This window comes from Takifugu flavidus, chromosome 21 (assembly GCF_003711565.1).
Source record: "Takifugu flavidus isolate HTHZ2018 chromosome 21, ASM371156v2, whole genome shotgun sequence".
In the NCBI taxonomy this organism is placed as follows: domain Eukaryota; kingdom Metazoa; phylum Chordata; class Actinopteri; order Tetraodontiformes; family Tetraodontidae; genus Takifugu; species Takifugu flavidus.
In genome coordinates this window covers 3,677,218-3,691,269 of record NC_079540.1, presented here as the reverse complement: position 1 = coordinate 3,691,269, position 14,052 = coordinate 3,677,218, and the positions used below count along the sequence as shown (strand labels likewise).

Genomic DNA, 14,052 nt, shown 5'->3' with positions numbered 1-14,052 from the left:
GCACATTACACTTTAAAAGACATTACACTTTAAAGCTACAGAGCCACGTTTGTAGCAGCCACAAAGCTACAAACACCGATTTGTAGCTTCGTAGCAGCAGCAACAAAGCAACAAATCAGTGTTTGTAGCTTAGTAGCAGCAACAAAGCTACAAACAGACTTGTAGCTTTGTAGCGGCAGCCACAAAGCAACAAATCTGTGTTTGTAGCTTTGTAGACAAATAAAGACATTGATATTATAACCCCCGCCCACCAGATAATAACATATTATAATAACATTGGATAACAACATAATAACATTATGCCTTTCAGAGTTACCCCTCCCTGGGCTACCACCTTATCGTGGTGGAGGGGTTTGCGTGTCCCAATGATCCCAGGAGCTCCGTTGTCTGGGGCTTTATGCCCCTGGTAGGGCCACCCATGGCAAAACAGGTCCTAGGTGAGGGATCAGACGAAGCGTAGCCCAGACCTCCTTATGATGAAGAACAGCATTGGTCCTACGTTTCCCTTGCCCGGATGCGGGTCACCGGGGCCCCCTCCTGAAGCCAGGCCTGGGGGTGGGGCACGTTGGCGAGCGCCTGGTGGCCAGACCTCTGCCCATGGAGTCCGGCCGGGCACAGCCCGAAGAGGCAACATGGGACCCCCTTCCTGTGGGCTCACCACCTGTAGGAGGGGCCAAGGGGGTCGGGTGCATTGTGTTTTGGGTAGCAGCCGGAGGCAGGGACCTTGGCAGTCTGATCCCCGGCTGCATAAACTGGCTCTAGGGACATGGAATGTCACCTCTCTGGTGGGAAACGAGCCTGAGTTGGTGTGCGAGGTTGAGAAGTTCCGACTAGATATAGTTGGCCTCACCTCGATGCACAGCAAGGGCTCTGGAACCAGTCTTCTCGAGAGGGGTTGGACTCTCTACCACTCTGGAATTGCCGATGGTGAGAGGCGACGGGCAGGGGTGGCAATTCTCGTTGCTACCCAGCTCAGTGCCTGTATATTGGAGTCGTATCGGGCCTTACTGGCCTGTGGGACTCCTGAGGCAGCAGATGGGTACCGGCGTGCCAAGCGGAGTGCAGCTATGGCTGTTGCCGGTAGTCAAAAAACTCCTCGGTGGCAAGGCCCCGGGGGTGGATGAGATCCGCCCGGAGTTCCTTAAGGCTCTGGATGTTGTAGGGCTGTCGTGGTTGACTCAACTCTGCAACATCGCGTGGACATCGGGGGCAGTGCCGCTGGATTGGCAGACCGGGGTGGTAGTCCCTCTTTTAAGAAGGGGGACCGGAGGGTGTGTTCCAACTATAGGGGGATCACACTCCTCAGCCTCCCTGGTAAGGTCTATTCAGGGGTACTGGAGAGGAGGGTCCGCCGGATAGTCGAACCTCAGATTCAGGAGGAGCAATGTGGTTTTCGTCCTGGGTGTGGAACAGTGGACCAGCTCTACACCCTCAGCAGGGTCTTCGAGGGTGCATGGGAGTTTGCCCAACCAGTCCACGTATGTTTTGTGGACTTGGAGAAGGCATTCGACCGTGTCCCTCGGGGGGTCCTGTGGGGGGTTCTCCGAGAGTATGGGGTGTCGGGCCCGCTGATACGGGCCGTCCGCTCCCTGTACGATCGGTGCCAGAGTTTGGTCCGAATTGCTGGCAGTAAGTCGAACTCGTTTCCGGTGAGGGTTGGTCTCCGCCAGGGCTGCCCTTTGTCACCGATTCTGTTCCTAATTTTTATGGACAGAATTTCTAGGTGCAGTCATGGTGTTGAGGGGATCCGGTTTGGTGACCTCAGGATAAGCGGTAGAGAATGGATGGATGGACTTTAAGAGTTATAAATTATTTCTAAGCTCAACCATCCAGATGCAATTAATTATTCATAATTGTATTTACGTTACTACTTTACCAATTGTAATATGACTGACAAAGACACGAAGCATCATTGAAAAGCAGTTTTATTAAACATTTCCCATGGGTTGGTCTATGATAAACAGGGTCATCATTGGCTCACGGCTCAGAGGTGACAAGTGGTGGTAATGAAGCAACTCCAAAGAAAAAACAACACTCCAAAATACAGTAATGCTTAATATTACAAACCAGCTTGTGAAGTGCTTTTTTGAAATCAATATTTTCTTTGTGATTATGCAAATCCAAGGGCTCACTAGGTCTGATGAGCGTGTCAGAGGTGAACACATAAATGTTGCTCATTGTTGGCTATTTCTGTGCAACTCCTAATGGCATTTGAAAACTTTGTTGCCATGACATTTTATAAAATATACCAATTTTTTTTTAACTTGAAATCCACTTTCTATAGCTTATACAACCTAAACCATGGACAATGAAAAACAGTGGCTAGGGATGGATTGTCTTATCAGATCTATTAAAAAACATATAAAAAGCCATGATTTATAAATAGTAATATATACAAAAATCTTAGTAAATCTGGGAGAACATGAATTGTTCAACTTGTGTTTCAATCTGAGGTACATTTTTACTGGATATTCCCTCAAAGGTAAATTTAAAAAATGTATCACACCAAAGCAACAGACAGGATATTAGAAATGCAGGGGGGGTGCACAAAAAAAACTAAAAACAAATATGGAAGCAGAGTGTTGCAATAATTGTGTGTATTCTCCTCTGACAATTTTATGCTAAAAAATAGAAGTAAAAGAGAAAAAGGAAAGAAAGTTGCGATTCTTGTCAACTCTGGAGGGTTGTTTGAAAATGCACAAAAGCCAAAAAAAAAAAAAAAAGAGAGCCGAGAGGAAAAATTAGAGGCGGTAATAAAATAATGAACGGACGTTCAAAAAAGAGCAATGCATTAAAAAAGAGCCCTGGTGCATCATTGCAAACCACATTCCACGAGGAGTTTGAACTTCTTACGAAGTAAAGTGGGTTTTTATTCAGAACTACGGATAAAAATGCAGCTGCACTCTTGGAGTTGGGTTTGTAATCTTCAGGTCTTTGGGTTCAGGTCTTGTCTGTAGTCTCTGTATCAGACCCCCCAGGGACCCTTGACAGATGGGCCCTTTGGGCTGTAGTCTACTTGATGGCTCACACAGTCTCCAGGATTACACCGCCCATCACGTCCCTTTGACCCAGGATGTCCTGGAGATCCTGGCAGCCCCGGAACACCCTGCTGACCAACAGGACCTGGAGGTCCCATCTTACCATAGCCGGGGGCTCCTGGGACACCTGGGAGGAACAAAGAAACTGTCATTTCTGGTACTTTTGAGGGTATTTCAAAACTGATGACTTCCACTGGTAGGTTACCTGGTGCACCTGGAGGTCCAATGTCTCCCATTTCTCCAATACCCTTATCTCCTTTATCTCCCTTTGGTCCCTGGGGTCCTACAGACACAAAACAAATTTGAGTTTATCATAAAAAAATATTTGTGACTTTACTTATTTTAAAGACCTGACTGAAATGTATCACCTGGCATTCCTTGGTTTCCAGGAAGGCCTTGTCTCCCAATATGTCCCGGCCGTCCAGCTGTACCAGGGAGCCCGGGAGAACCTGGTGATCCGTCTTTTCCTGGAGGTCCGGGACGACCTGGAGACGCTACCATCTCCACTGGCGTCTGTACGCGAGACATGTAGTAGGCCATCCTCTCTGTGGATGGTGGACAAGCAGCCACAAATCAAGATGATTCCAGGGCAGAAATGAGGGAAACCAAACAATTTAAAACCATTTTTTACAACTAGATTTGCAAGGGAAGGCAGCGAAATCAGGGTTTTTCACAAAAAATACCAGTCTTTATTTTCAGATAACAGGATGTTCTCACCATCAAAAACTTTAATGACCTGCTGGCGGATGAAGTTCTTGATTTCATCATAATTCACCACAGCCTGTTTAAAAATAGAAAAATTGTCGGGCAAAATGCAAACATTAATCAACCTACGTAATTGGAAAATTCATTATTTACAGGAACAGATGGGCTGAGGAAGTGCCCGTGGCCACTACACTGTTTGTCATCCACTAATTTTACAACCTAGATGGATATTAATTTGTTCGGTGCCAATTTCATGTCGCTCACATCATTTCCTGGCGGCCCTGGAAGTCCCGGGGACCCTGGAATACCCTCTGCTCCAGGGCTTCCCCTCTCTCCTCGTGGTCCAGATGGGCCAATCATTGGTTGTGCATCTTTGGAGTGGTACCCTCCACCACCAGGGGGACCCGGTCGACCTCTCTCTCCAGGAGAGCCCTTCTGGCCTGGTTCCCCAGGTTCACCCTGATAGACACATGCAGGGGGAATTAACAAAGCAAAAAAGGCAGATTCATGGAATATTGTGGTCCTTTGCCTCAAAAAGAACATTTGAAGTTATTTTTACAGTAAAGCTGTGCTAAAACATTGTCTAGAATTAGCATGCTATGCTACTTTGAACCTAGACTTTCCTGAGGGTAAAATTACTATTAATTTGCATTCACGTTTAAGTTTAAACTCCATCACTGTGTATGAATCTTCCATACTCCTCGGTTACAAACCCTGCAGGGTAGATTGTGTCTTTTATCGGTTGCTAATTTTTAGGGCCTAATTATAATCATAATCATGCAACATTCTAAAGCCTAAAAAGCCACAATGGCACTTAAGAGCCTTTTTGGCTGCATTTATATCTCTTTCTGCCAGCAGAGTCCACCATTTCAATGGTTTGAGGAGACCATGCCCCATTAGCGACAGTGATTTATTAAGGACAAAGAAGCACATAATGGATGTCTTATGTTTACACGTCACAGACAGGCAGGCTGCGCTTGAAAAAAGAGAGGAGGGAAAAGAATAGAGGAGTCTGTTCTTGTCTTTATCCTCTGCTGTTTGCTGCTAAAACCTGACAATGCTATTCTGTCAGTGTGACAAATAGCCTCATCTAGTGTGCCCCTCATGCTTAATAGCATTATCCCAGTGGCTTGAAATAACTTTATCGCTATATCCACCTTCAACACCACAAGCCGCGTCTGAGAAGACGTCCAACAGGCAAGGAGAGGGTTAGCGAAAGGGCTAACCACGAGAGGTGTGCTGAGGGTAGGGGAATGTGCACGGATGGGTCGGAGAGGTACCGAATGGATAAATGTGCTTAGCGCAGGTGCTGAGAGGGCAGAAATGCAGAGAGCGCGGTTAGCACCGTAGCGGCGTATTGGACAGATAAGGAATTCAGGCTGTCGAGGGTTGTACTGGGTGACTGATGCGCCGGTTGATGACGCACTAAATAATATACTGAATCATCCTGAGTCAACACTTACTTTTTGACCTGGCGAGCCCCGGTCCCCTGGGAGGCCTGCCACACCCTGTCAAAACACGGGAGGGGTAAATAAATGAAACCCTTCACATAAACAGAAGTGCTTCCCCTTTCCCATAATGCAACACTTACATCTTTCCCAGCTGCACCGTCACTGCCTGGTTCTCCCTAAATGTGAAGAATAGAAAAAAAAAAAAAAACCATCAAGCTGCAATTATGTTTTGTTAAGCAGACACAGGCTGAGAGGTACTAACTATTGTTCCTGGGTGCCCTGGAGGTCCTGGGGCTCCTGACATGCCTGGAAGACCCCTCTCACCAGTCTGGCCCTTATCTCCTTTAATACCCTGAAGAGACAAGAGAGAAAATGAACATTTTGCTCCTTGTTTTCACAGAACAACGTGATTTAATAATGTCTTGTTATGCGCCTTCTCTCATTTACATACAGCAGTGAATAATGGATCATGTTAACATCTCCTTAATGGGAATTTGTTTGAAGTCTTGTACATATTGAGTTATGAGTTACTGTCATTACAGTGCACATCGCTCCCTTTATGCTCTCTGCTGTTGCCTCAACATGTGGTAAAGGTTTATCTTTAATATTGAAAGGATCCTCTTACCATTCCAGGTGGACCAGCAGGTCCCGGTGGTCCGGCCGGACCTGTAGAACCCTAATAAAGACAGTAAATGTGCAAGTTCATCAGGTGTAACCCAATAACATGCTTCACTTACTACAGTACAGATGACATACAATGTGGCCTGGGGATCCCGGTCGTCCGATAGATCCCGGGACTCCTGGGTCACCCTGAAAAGGTCACAATTTCACCTTAGATTTGTCCTTATACTTGTTGCCTTGGGGCTTTGTGCTATCTGTAGGTCTGCTCTTCTATATCTAGTGATTTTTGCTATAACTTGGTGCAATACTCACATCGTGCCCTGTCCTGCCTTGTTTTCCAGGAGGACCAGAGGGGCCAGCTTCACCCTGAAGGTACATAAGAATTACTGGTTACAGCAATGGAGCCGCACAAGCTTTTTTTTTGTTAAATACTTCAAACTGTAAATACAAAGAGAGGCAGAGGGTGTGCAGGTAAAGTGTTGTTGCCTAACCTTCTGTCCAGGAAAGCCAGCATGGCCGGGTTTCCCTTTGAATCCCTGAGGGGCGACATGAAAGAGGATCAGGCTGATACACTGTCAACATTCACAAAGTCCAGGCTGCCAAACAACAGCCAGACAGGTCTTTGAAATCTTGAACAGCTGCTCTGAGGGAGGGCACAAACTCAACCACACGCAGGCACCAATACACTTCTATCTTTGTGAGGACTCTCATAATATATTCCCAAGTGTATGTTCTCAATATGTATGAACAAGAACACACACACACACACACACACACACACACACACAAACACACACACACACACACACACACACACACACACACACACATCCTCGTACCTCTATCTTTGTGAGGATTTTTTACCCAACTCTTTACCCTAAACATTCACAACTCACTTCCTTAGCCTAACTCTAACCTAAACCCAATTCTAGTGTCAGACCCCTCAAACAGTCCTTTGGTCAATAGGGCCCAGCAAAATGGCCAAACTTCCCAACCATGGCCTCACTTTACTAGCAGAATTAAGAGTGTGGTGCTTAGCATGTGGTTAATGTGAGGACACACAGAGTTTTGTAACGCCACAAAGTTGTGATTTGGACGCGTACAGATAGCAACCCAGAGGACGATGGGCTTTTATGATGTTTCTCAAGCCACAAATGAAAACTTGCTGTGTATTAATATTTAACGGGTGCTAAGCAACGCAGTATCTATTTCAATGAAGGGATCTAAATTTCCAGGCACAACACTGCATTGTAATTAGATGTTGATTGTTATTCACTTCACTTGGCAATGGTTTTAATGTGTTACACACATGTGCACGGACACACTCGCCCGCTTGCCAGCACACATACATGCACATCCTTGCCCTTCTATCTTTGTGGGGACTTGTGGGCATTTCCCCAGCCCCTAACTAACCCTATTCTAACCCCAAACTCGAAACCAAGTCTTGATCCTCAAACAGAACTTTGAAGGTGTTGTGAGGATCAGCCACAATGTCCTCACTTCCCAGACATGTCCTCACTTTGCCGGTAAATGTCTGTACTAGTATGCAGAAGCTACCAGAACACACATACACAAAGAAAGAGAGAACAGAGGGGGAATATTATTCTCTGGGTCACACTAATGGGAATGTGAAACATTTTCCAGCCACCATTAATGTGCATGTATCCATTGTAGTGAATGCTGAAATCATTTAAAATTGGTCAAGTCAAAACTGGGCAGCTGAAAGGCCTCGTGGGACACCGAATCACTTAGCAAAGCTGATAATTGCAGCGCCTTTTGAAACCAGCGTTTTCACTTTCTCACCTTTTGTTAAACTAAGCAGGAGCCAATTCAAGTCTTTTGATGGCTGCAGCTGAAAACGCCGGCCCAGAATTCCCTTGAAATGGGTGTGGAGGCGGAGTTGTTTTACAGCTGGTGGGAAATATCCAGCTACATATGCCAAACCCAATGACTAACCTGACAATAAGAGAAGATATGGGTCGCCCTGACCATACCTGTGGAGCCAAACGGAATTTCCACATCCGAAAATGAAACATCAAACATGGGCAGATGTGTAAAAGGTCCAGCTCTAATGTAGTGGGATTTACTGCTCATGACTTATTCATGTTATTTTCTACACTGGATGGGTCGAGCATTAAATCGGGTCAGGCTCGTGTCAGAGGTGATACTCACTGGAATTCCACGGGGTCCGATCGGGCCTGCTGGGCCCGGCTCTCCCTGGTAGCGAAACAATAGCGATTGTCAAAGGTCAAACATTTATCTCACGCTCAAGTAGTGAACATCAGCACTGATGCGGGGGCGCTTCTATCATGCGCCACGTACGACTCACCCGCAACCCCGGTTTCCCGTCCTTCCCATCCAAGCCCTCGATACCGGGCGGACCCTTTCATGGAGCAGAGATCACATCAGCTCATATATGTGTGGGAACAGGTCAAACATGGATAACATGAACAGGTCTGCTCGTACCATCAGTCCTGGTGACCCCGGTGAGCCCCGTGCTCCTGTTGGTCCCTGAGAGCCTTGAGCGCCGTCGTTGCCCTTTAAAAACAGCCAATTTCATTACGAAGGCACATGAAGTGATCACATTCACCCGGTAATCTGAATTGTACTCACTTTTTCACCTTTGAGGCCTGGAGGACCATCTCTTCCAGTCTTCCCTGAAACACCGGGCTGACCCTAAACCATGTGTGCAGACACATTGGTCACGCCATTAATACCACAGTATTAAGGATAATAAATTAATTACTTTATAGTAATTTACATACAAGTGGTCCTGGGAATCCTGGCGGTCCTGGAAAACCCTTGAAACAAGAGAAATATAATCATATTTCTTTTATATTTACTTCTGAAGATCAGATTATTGTCTTTTTTGGTATCAAGACAGGAACCTTCGATCACACCAAGGTGACATTATTTGTACTCACAAATACGTTTAAAAACATTTACAGGGTGGGTGAGGCTGATATCTATACCTTGAATGTTCTGGTCTCACAGCTCTGATGTACAATCCACTAAATGTACACCTAAGGTTTTACCTGATCCCCTTTGGCACCAGTGGGTCCTGCTGGTCCTGTGTCACCTTTAATACCCTGCCAAAACACAACTGTTCACACTTTTCCTGACTCACACGGTGAATGAGATCATTTGTTTTTCACATAACGAAACACTGACCGGTGGTCCAGGCTGTCCTGGGTACCCAGCACTTCCAGCAGCACCCTGCAGAATGGAGAGAAATGTTAGTCAGGGATGAACAGCTGCACTCGTGCAGGGAAGGACTTACCGATTCTCCTTTCTGCCCACTGTTCCCTGGACTCCCACGTTCCCCCTTCAGACCCTGGCACACATACAGACAGCTGATTAGTGCACATATCAATGGAGAGGCCTGTCCATCTTTTAACCACGGCAGACTGCTCAGAGTCTCACATTTCCTTTTCTAATAAGGCTCTAAGAAGAACATACAGGCATTCCAGGTGGTCCCATGCTTCCTGGATACCCGCTGGTCCCTGAAGGGCCCTGAGGTAAAGATAAGAACAATCCATCAAACGGAAAATGCTTTGGTTCCCTTAAAGGACATAATTGTGAGGACTGTGATTGGCAGCCACTTACCTGCTCACCCTTCATCCCGGGGAGGCCAGGTGACCCTCGCTCACCCTGCTGGCCCTGAGGTGGATGGGAGTAAGGAACGATCGACACATGATGGAAAGGAGGTGATATGTATGTCAGAGAGAACGCTTCCCATGGCGGAAACGAGCCAAGGACAAGCTAAGTCGATATCACCCACCGGCTTGTAGCTGCTCCCTCTGGACCCACCTACAGTACATTTGATTTCTGTCCTTGGGCCTCTACTCCTGTTTCAGGTGTTGCCTCTTAAAGGCTGAACCCATACAAACACAAAAAGAGCGATCCTTCCGATGCGCAGTGACTCCACATCCTTCAATTTAACGTCTCTGAATCGAGAGCTGAACTGTGTTTTGAGACAAATATTAATATGCATGTGTGAATGTGGTGCGTTGCCTAGCAACTGCGACTGTAAGCACTATTAGACTGTAAGACAAATGGGTGCAGGAGAGAGGAGAAGTTTGGTACGTGGGAAATCGCCAATCTAAGGCTGGGCACAGGGAAAAGTAGCCGCTGAGAGAGATATCTAGCCATCAACCTGTTCCATCGTGTAATTTTGGCCCTCCTGGATGTAAATGAAAAACAAATAAGTTGCTAAGAATCAATAAAATAAATGCTAAGAATCACTGTGAGGTAAATTCGGAGGAAACACTCATCCTTAGAATAATTAGGGAAGGCTCTAATTTGGAAAAAAAACAATCACTAATTGGTCATACTGAGGAGAAGCTAATTAGCCGCTGATCATCTTTCCCACAAATGAATGCGGCTAATTTATTCTGCAGCACGAGTCTGTCCCTCACAGCCGGCGTGAACCTAAACATGGGAGCGTTGCCCGGCAGCAACTGTGACACCTGCCACAGAGCGCTGCCACGCTGCAAATGGATTCATTCATTCATTTAGCATCTCTATTCTCCTGAAACAATAAATCGGCGCTGGAAGAGGAGTAGGGCAGGTGTGTCAGCGGAGCGGCCCTCTCTCCATCACTCAGACAGACGTGTGCGTGTGTGTTTGTGTGTGTGTGTGTGTGTGTGTGTGTGGGGGGGGGGGGGGTTAATTGAACAACAGAAGAAAGATGGCGAAATTATTTTACTCATTTCAAATAACTTTTAAATTCAGATCCAGAGAGGGAGGAACTGTATAATAAGCAATGGTAAATTAAAATTAGTATTAAATAGGATTAAATATGGAATTAAATAGGAATTATTAAATAGGAAATCAGCCATGAAAATGTGCATAATTGTGATATATTTTATATGATCTTGCTCAAATTGTGTCTACTTTCTCAAACTAATGACTAAATGAGCTGCATTTACTTTCCTATTGTGTTTGACGTCTCTGTTTTTTAACACTTATATTCGCTTTTTTCTGAAGGCAGTTAAAAGAGGAGTAGAAAGAAGTACAAGATGAAGGAAACTTACAGGTGTGCCAGGGGGGCCTTGAGGACCTGGAAAACCTGGAGGTCCCTGTGGACAGAAAGACAGTGAAGGAAACAGTTCAGAACTCATGAATGAATTTAGCCTTTTCCTGACCATTAAAACGACACTGCAGACAGTGTGTGTGTGTGCGTGTGTGTGTGGCACAGCACACCCTGCTGGCAACACTGGGGCCAGCAGGGTGTGCTGTGAGATAATGGAAGGTGTCGATCACGAGGTCCTCACAAGTCAGTTCAAATCATGTTTTGATGCGAAAGCCCAACAGTTGTGTCCTAAAAATAATGGTCATAAATGCTCCTTCTCTGGTTAGAACACAGTCTGCTGCTTCCAAACATTTTTGTTTGGCACTGAGGAGGCATCGCTGTCTGCTAATGCTAAAACAGGCTAAAGCCTTTTAAGTGCGAACGCCTCAGAAAAAAAAAAAAAAGTTTGCACTTTCAAAAAAAAAAAAAAAACTGGAAGAAAAAGTGAATACTGAAGGATTTTTAAGAAACTTTTTAAAGGTTCAAAACAAAGACTCACGATATTTCCTGGTATTCCAGCATGGCCTCTCTCCCCGGGCGTACCCTGCAGTCAAAGTAAGAAATGAAAAGGTCGGTCTGCTATCTCAAATTTACGACTTCTATTCATCTTCTCCTGATTTCTCCTTTAACAGGGTCACAAACCCTCCTCGCTGTGAGGCGACAGTGCTAACCGCCGCTCCGGCCTTCCATTTACATACCGGTTCCCCTTGCTGTCCAGGAGCTCCATGCGATCCGGGCACTCCAGGTGATCCTGTGCAGGTTTGACACTCCTGCAGAGGCAAAAAGAGAAGCACCAGGAAGTGTGATTCACGCAGGGGAATAGCCAATAACTTTAACGCTGACGTGAACTGACCGCTGGCTGTGTTGCCTGCAGTTTCTCCAAACACTGGAAGACAGAAAGGAGAAAGGCGTCAAGATTCACCGTTGCTACGGTGCCACGTCAGAGCGACAGCTCCTCCGGTCAAGCCATGCAGACATGAAGACCATGCAAAATAAGAGGGTGCCATTTTGCATTCGTCGAAGCACAGTGGCGGCGCCATAAGTCAAGCGTCATATGATTCTGGTTGGGAAGAATCATAAAGGGATGCTGAAAAGGTTTCTCCCGGTCCCTGAAGGTCTCACCATATCACAGCTGTCCAGGGGGGTTACCCCGGGCTTGCCCGTGTCTCCACTCTCTCCCTTGGCACCAGCCATGCCTGGCACCCCCGGCAACCCATGGGAACAGCCCTCACCACAGCCCCCCTGAAGAAACACGCAACAGGTTTCATGCCCGAGAAATTGACATGGCAAAAACAAAGGGAGGGAAGTCAGTGGGTTAAATGTACGCCCACCTCCCCGAATTGCATTTGTGGCTCTGAACTTACATCACCATCCCCTTCAGCAGAGTCTTGGAGTAGCTGCTGGAGTCCACTGGGGTTCTGCAGGAAGGGGCAGGGGGTTACATGGGATATTTTATGTCTCTCCTTCCAGAACCAAACCAATATTAGGCTGGCATGACGCGTGGTTTTATACGAGTTAATAGACGGGCTTTAAGGTCAGTATATGATTTTATGACACAGAAACAACCTCAAAACCAGCTGAAAACCAGAGGATGCTTCAACTGTGTTCACATTTTAGTGTCACATAGAAATCAATTCGATTCTTCGGCTCATTGCTGAACATTGCATATCTTCAGTTAGCTTTGGCGCTTTTTTTACTGATGTATTTGCATATGCGTCCGTTGATTAGCATCAGTGTTTACGTGAAAAAAGGAGTCTATCACCGAAATTTGAAAAAAAGAAATGAAAAACTACATCAAATCACCAGAAACGTGCCACATTCATTCCAATTCAAAGAGCAGAATGCACCAGTTAAAAAGAAAAAAATAAAGGTAAATGCCACACAAGTCCCTGGCCGACCAGCCTAATGACACTTCCTGCTGGTGGTCCGTTTCCCTGTCGACGCAGCGGGCGCGACCCTTTCTGACATCACGGCCCATCGATGGCACCTGGCCTGGCTTCAAAGTCATTACGGGCCAATTTGAGAGCGTTCAAACTGGAGCCATTAGCCAGAAAAGTTCTTTTGCGAAGCACGCTATTGGCTGCTATTGACCTTGCTTTGAAGAAGGGTGAATATAATTACACTTCAGCGCGCCGTGTTCATCACTGCCACCACTGAACTTTTCGGAACCAGATTTCAACACTGACAGTCTCCATCCATCCATTTATCGTTATACTTAAACACTTGTGATTTCCCTCCGATACTCTAACATCACAGTTCCTCTCCTTATTAAAATAAGTTAGTCAGGAGACGGAGGCTTTCTGACCCTGAAACAGACCCCAGGCCAAATACATGAAAAGCTAAAACCCAGATTATACACGTTATTTTTTGTTCCTGCATAATTTTTCATCAGGAATATGCAGGATACACGCCCACATCCAGTCATCTCTATACAGAACCCCCCCATGACACAGGTGGCTTTTTTTTATGGGTTCTGAGTGTCACATTTTCTTGTGACGAGAATTTTATGAAGGTTAAAACACTTTCACAAACAATTCCTTCCTCTCCTCCTCTTTGCTCTATTTTTACTTACGATCGGTGCAGGAGTTCCCGGTAAACCGTCGTTTCCAGGGATACCCTGAAAGAAGGAACTGATGTTGAACTGGTTTGTTGCTAGCAGAGGGCTAACAACTCCCACATCCAATAGGGGTTCCAGGTGATTGGCTCTACCTTCCGCCATGAAAGCTCCAATTTTTTTCTCGTGCTGAGCAACAGTCCTCAGTCTAAAACGTGACCTCTTCCATCATCACCTCCGTCCGTCAAAGCTATTTGAAGGGTGACGTTGGAAATTCAGAATCGGGTCCTACAAATTACTGTTACTTTGCATGAAAACCCCAAAGCTTGCTGAGGTAACCCATGCATGGGTGACGGCTCATAGCACCAGCTGAGTTAGCCCCCCTTCAGTACAACTCTACATGCATTTCCTGAACTTTATGCACCATAAAGTTGCAGAGATCCAAAGCACTTCCTAAGCGAAGCTCCCCCAGACACCCAAGCCAACGTGGCGCTTCAGTCCAGGCTGATGGAACAGGTGCGACTCTCTCTTACCTGAGGTCCCTGGGTTCCGGTGATTCCACGAGGCCCAGGCGGGCCAGGTGGGCCAGGAGGTCCTGGTGGGCCCTGC

The 14,052-nt window shown here is 46.3% G+C and overlaps 1 protein-coding gene across 5 annotated transcripts in view; it reads right to left on the bottom strand.

The window, feature by feature from the left end:
- Positions 1-1,909: 1,909 nt before the first annotated feature.
- The window catches only part of col16a1 (collagen, type XVI, alpha 1), a 42,656-nt gene continuing 30,513 nt past the window's right edge, over positions 1,910-14,052 (bottom strand). For 4 of the 5 annotated variants that reach the window (XM_057020435.1, XM_057020433.1, XM_057020437.1 and 1 more), the window contains 30 exons: positions 13,977-14,048; positions 13,462-13,506; positions 12,254-12,307; positions 12,012-12,131; positions 11,743-11,775; positions 11,588-11,659; positions 11,389-11,433; positions 10,852-10,896; positions 9,422-9,475; positions 9,275-9,328; positions 9,096-9,149; positions 8,987-9,031; positions 8,851-8,904; positions 8,581-8,616; positions 8,429-8,491; positions 8,282-8,353; positions 8,145-8,198; positions 7,988-8,032; positions 6,307-6,351; positions 6,128-6,181; positions 5,951-6,004; positions 5,820-5,870; positions 5,457-5,546; positions 5,335-5,370; positions 5,207-5,251; positions 4,008-4,202; positions 3,756-3,819; positions 3,407-3,583; positions 3,244-3,321; positions 1,910-3,165 (listed from right to left, as the gene is read on the bottom strand). In XM_057020435.1, the coding sequence (XP_056876415.1) occupies positions 2,966-3,165; positions 3,244-3,321; positions 3,407-3,583; positions 3,756-3,819; positions 4,008-4,202; positions 5,207-5,251; positions 5,335-5,370; positions 5,457-5,546; positions 5,820-5,870; positions 5,951-6,004; positions 6,128-6,181; positions 6,307-6,351; positions 7,988-8,032; positions 8,145-8,198; positions 8,282-8,353; positions 8,429-8,491; positions 8,581-8,616; positions 8,851-8,904; positions 8,987-9,031; positions 9,096-9,149; positions 9,275-9,328; positions 9,422-9,475; positions 10,852-10,896; positions 11,389-11,433; positions 11,588-11,659; positions 11,743-11,775; positions 12,012-12,131; positions 12,254-12,307; positions 13,462-13,506; positions 13,977-14,048 (2,106 nt within the window). In that variant the 3' untranslated portion in view covers positions 1,910-2,965. The remainder of the gene's footprint in view (positions 3,166-3,243; positions 3,322-3,406; positions 3,584-3,755; positions 3,820-4,007; positions 4,203-5,206; positions 5,252-5,334; positions 5,371-5,456; positions 5,547-5,819; positions 5,871-5,950; positions 6,005-6,127; positions 6,182-6,306; positions 6,352-7,987; positions 8,033-8,144; positions 8,199-8,281; positions 8,354-8,428; positions 8,492-8,580; positions 8,617-8,850; positions 8,905-8,986; positions 9,032-9,095; positions 9,150-9,274; positions 9,329-9,421; positions 9,476-10,851; positions 10,897-11,388; positions 11,434-11,587; positions 11,660-11,742; positions 11,776-12,011; positions 12,132-12,253; positions 12,308-13,461; positions 13,507-13,976; positions 14,049-14,052) is intronic. The other variant, XM_057020436.1, reaches the window with a different exon arrangement.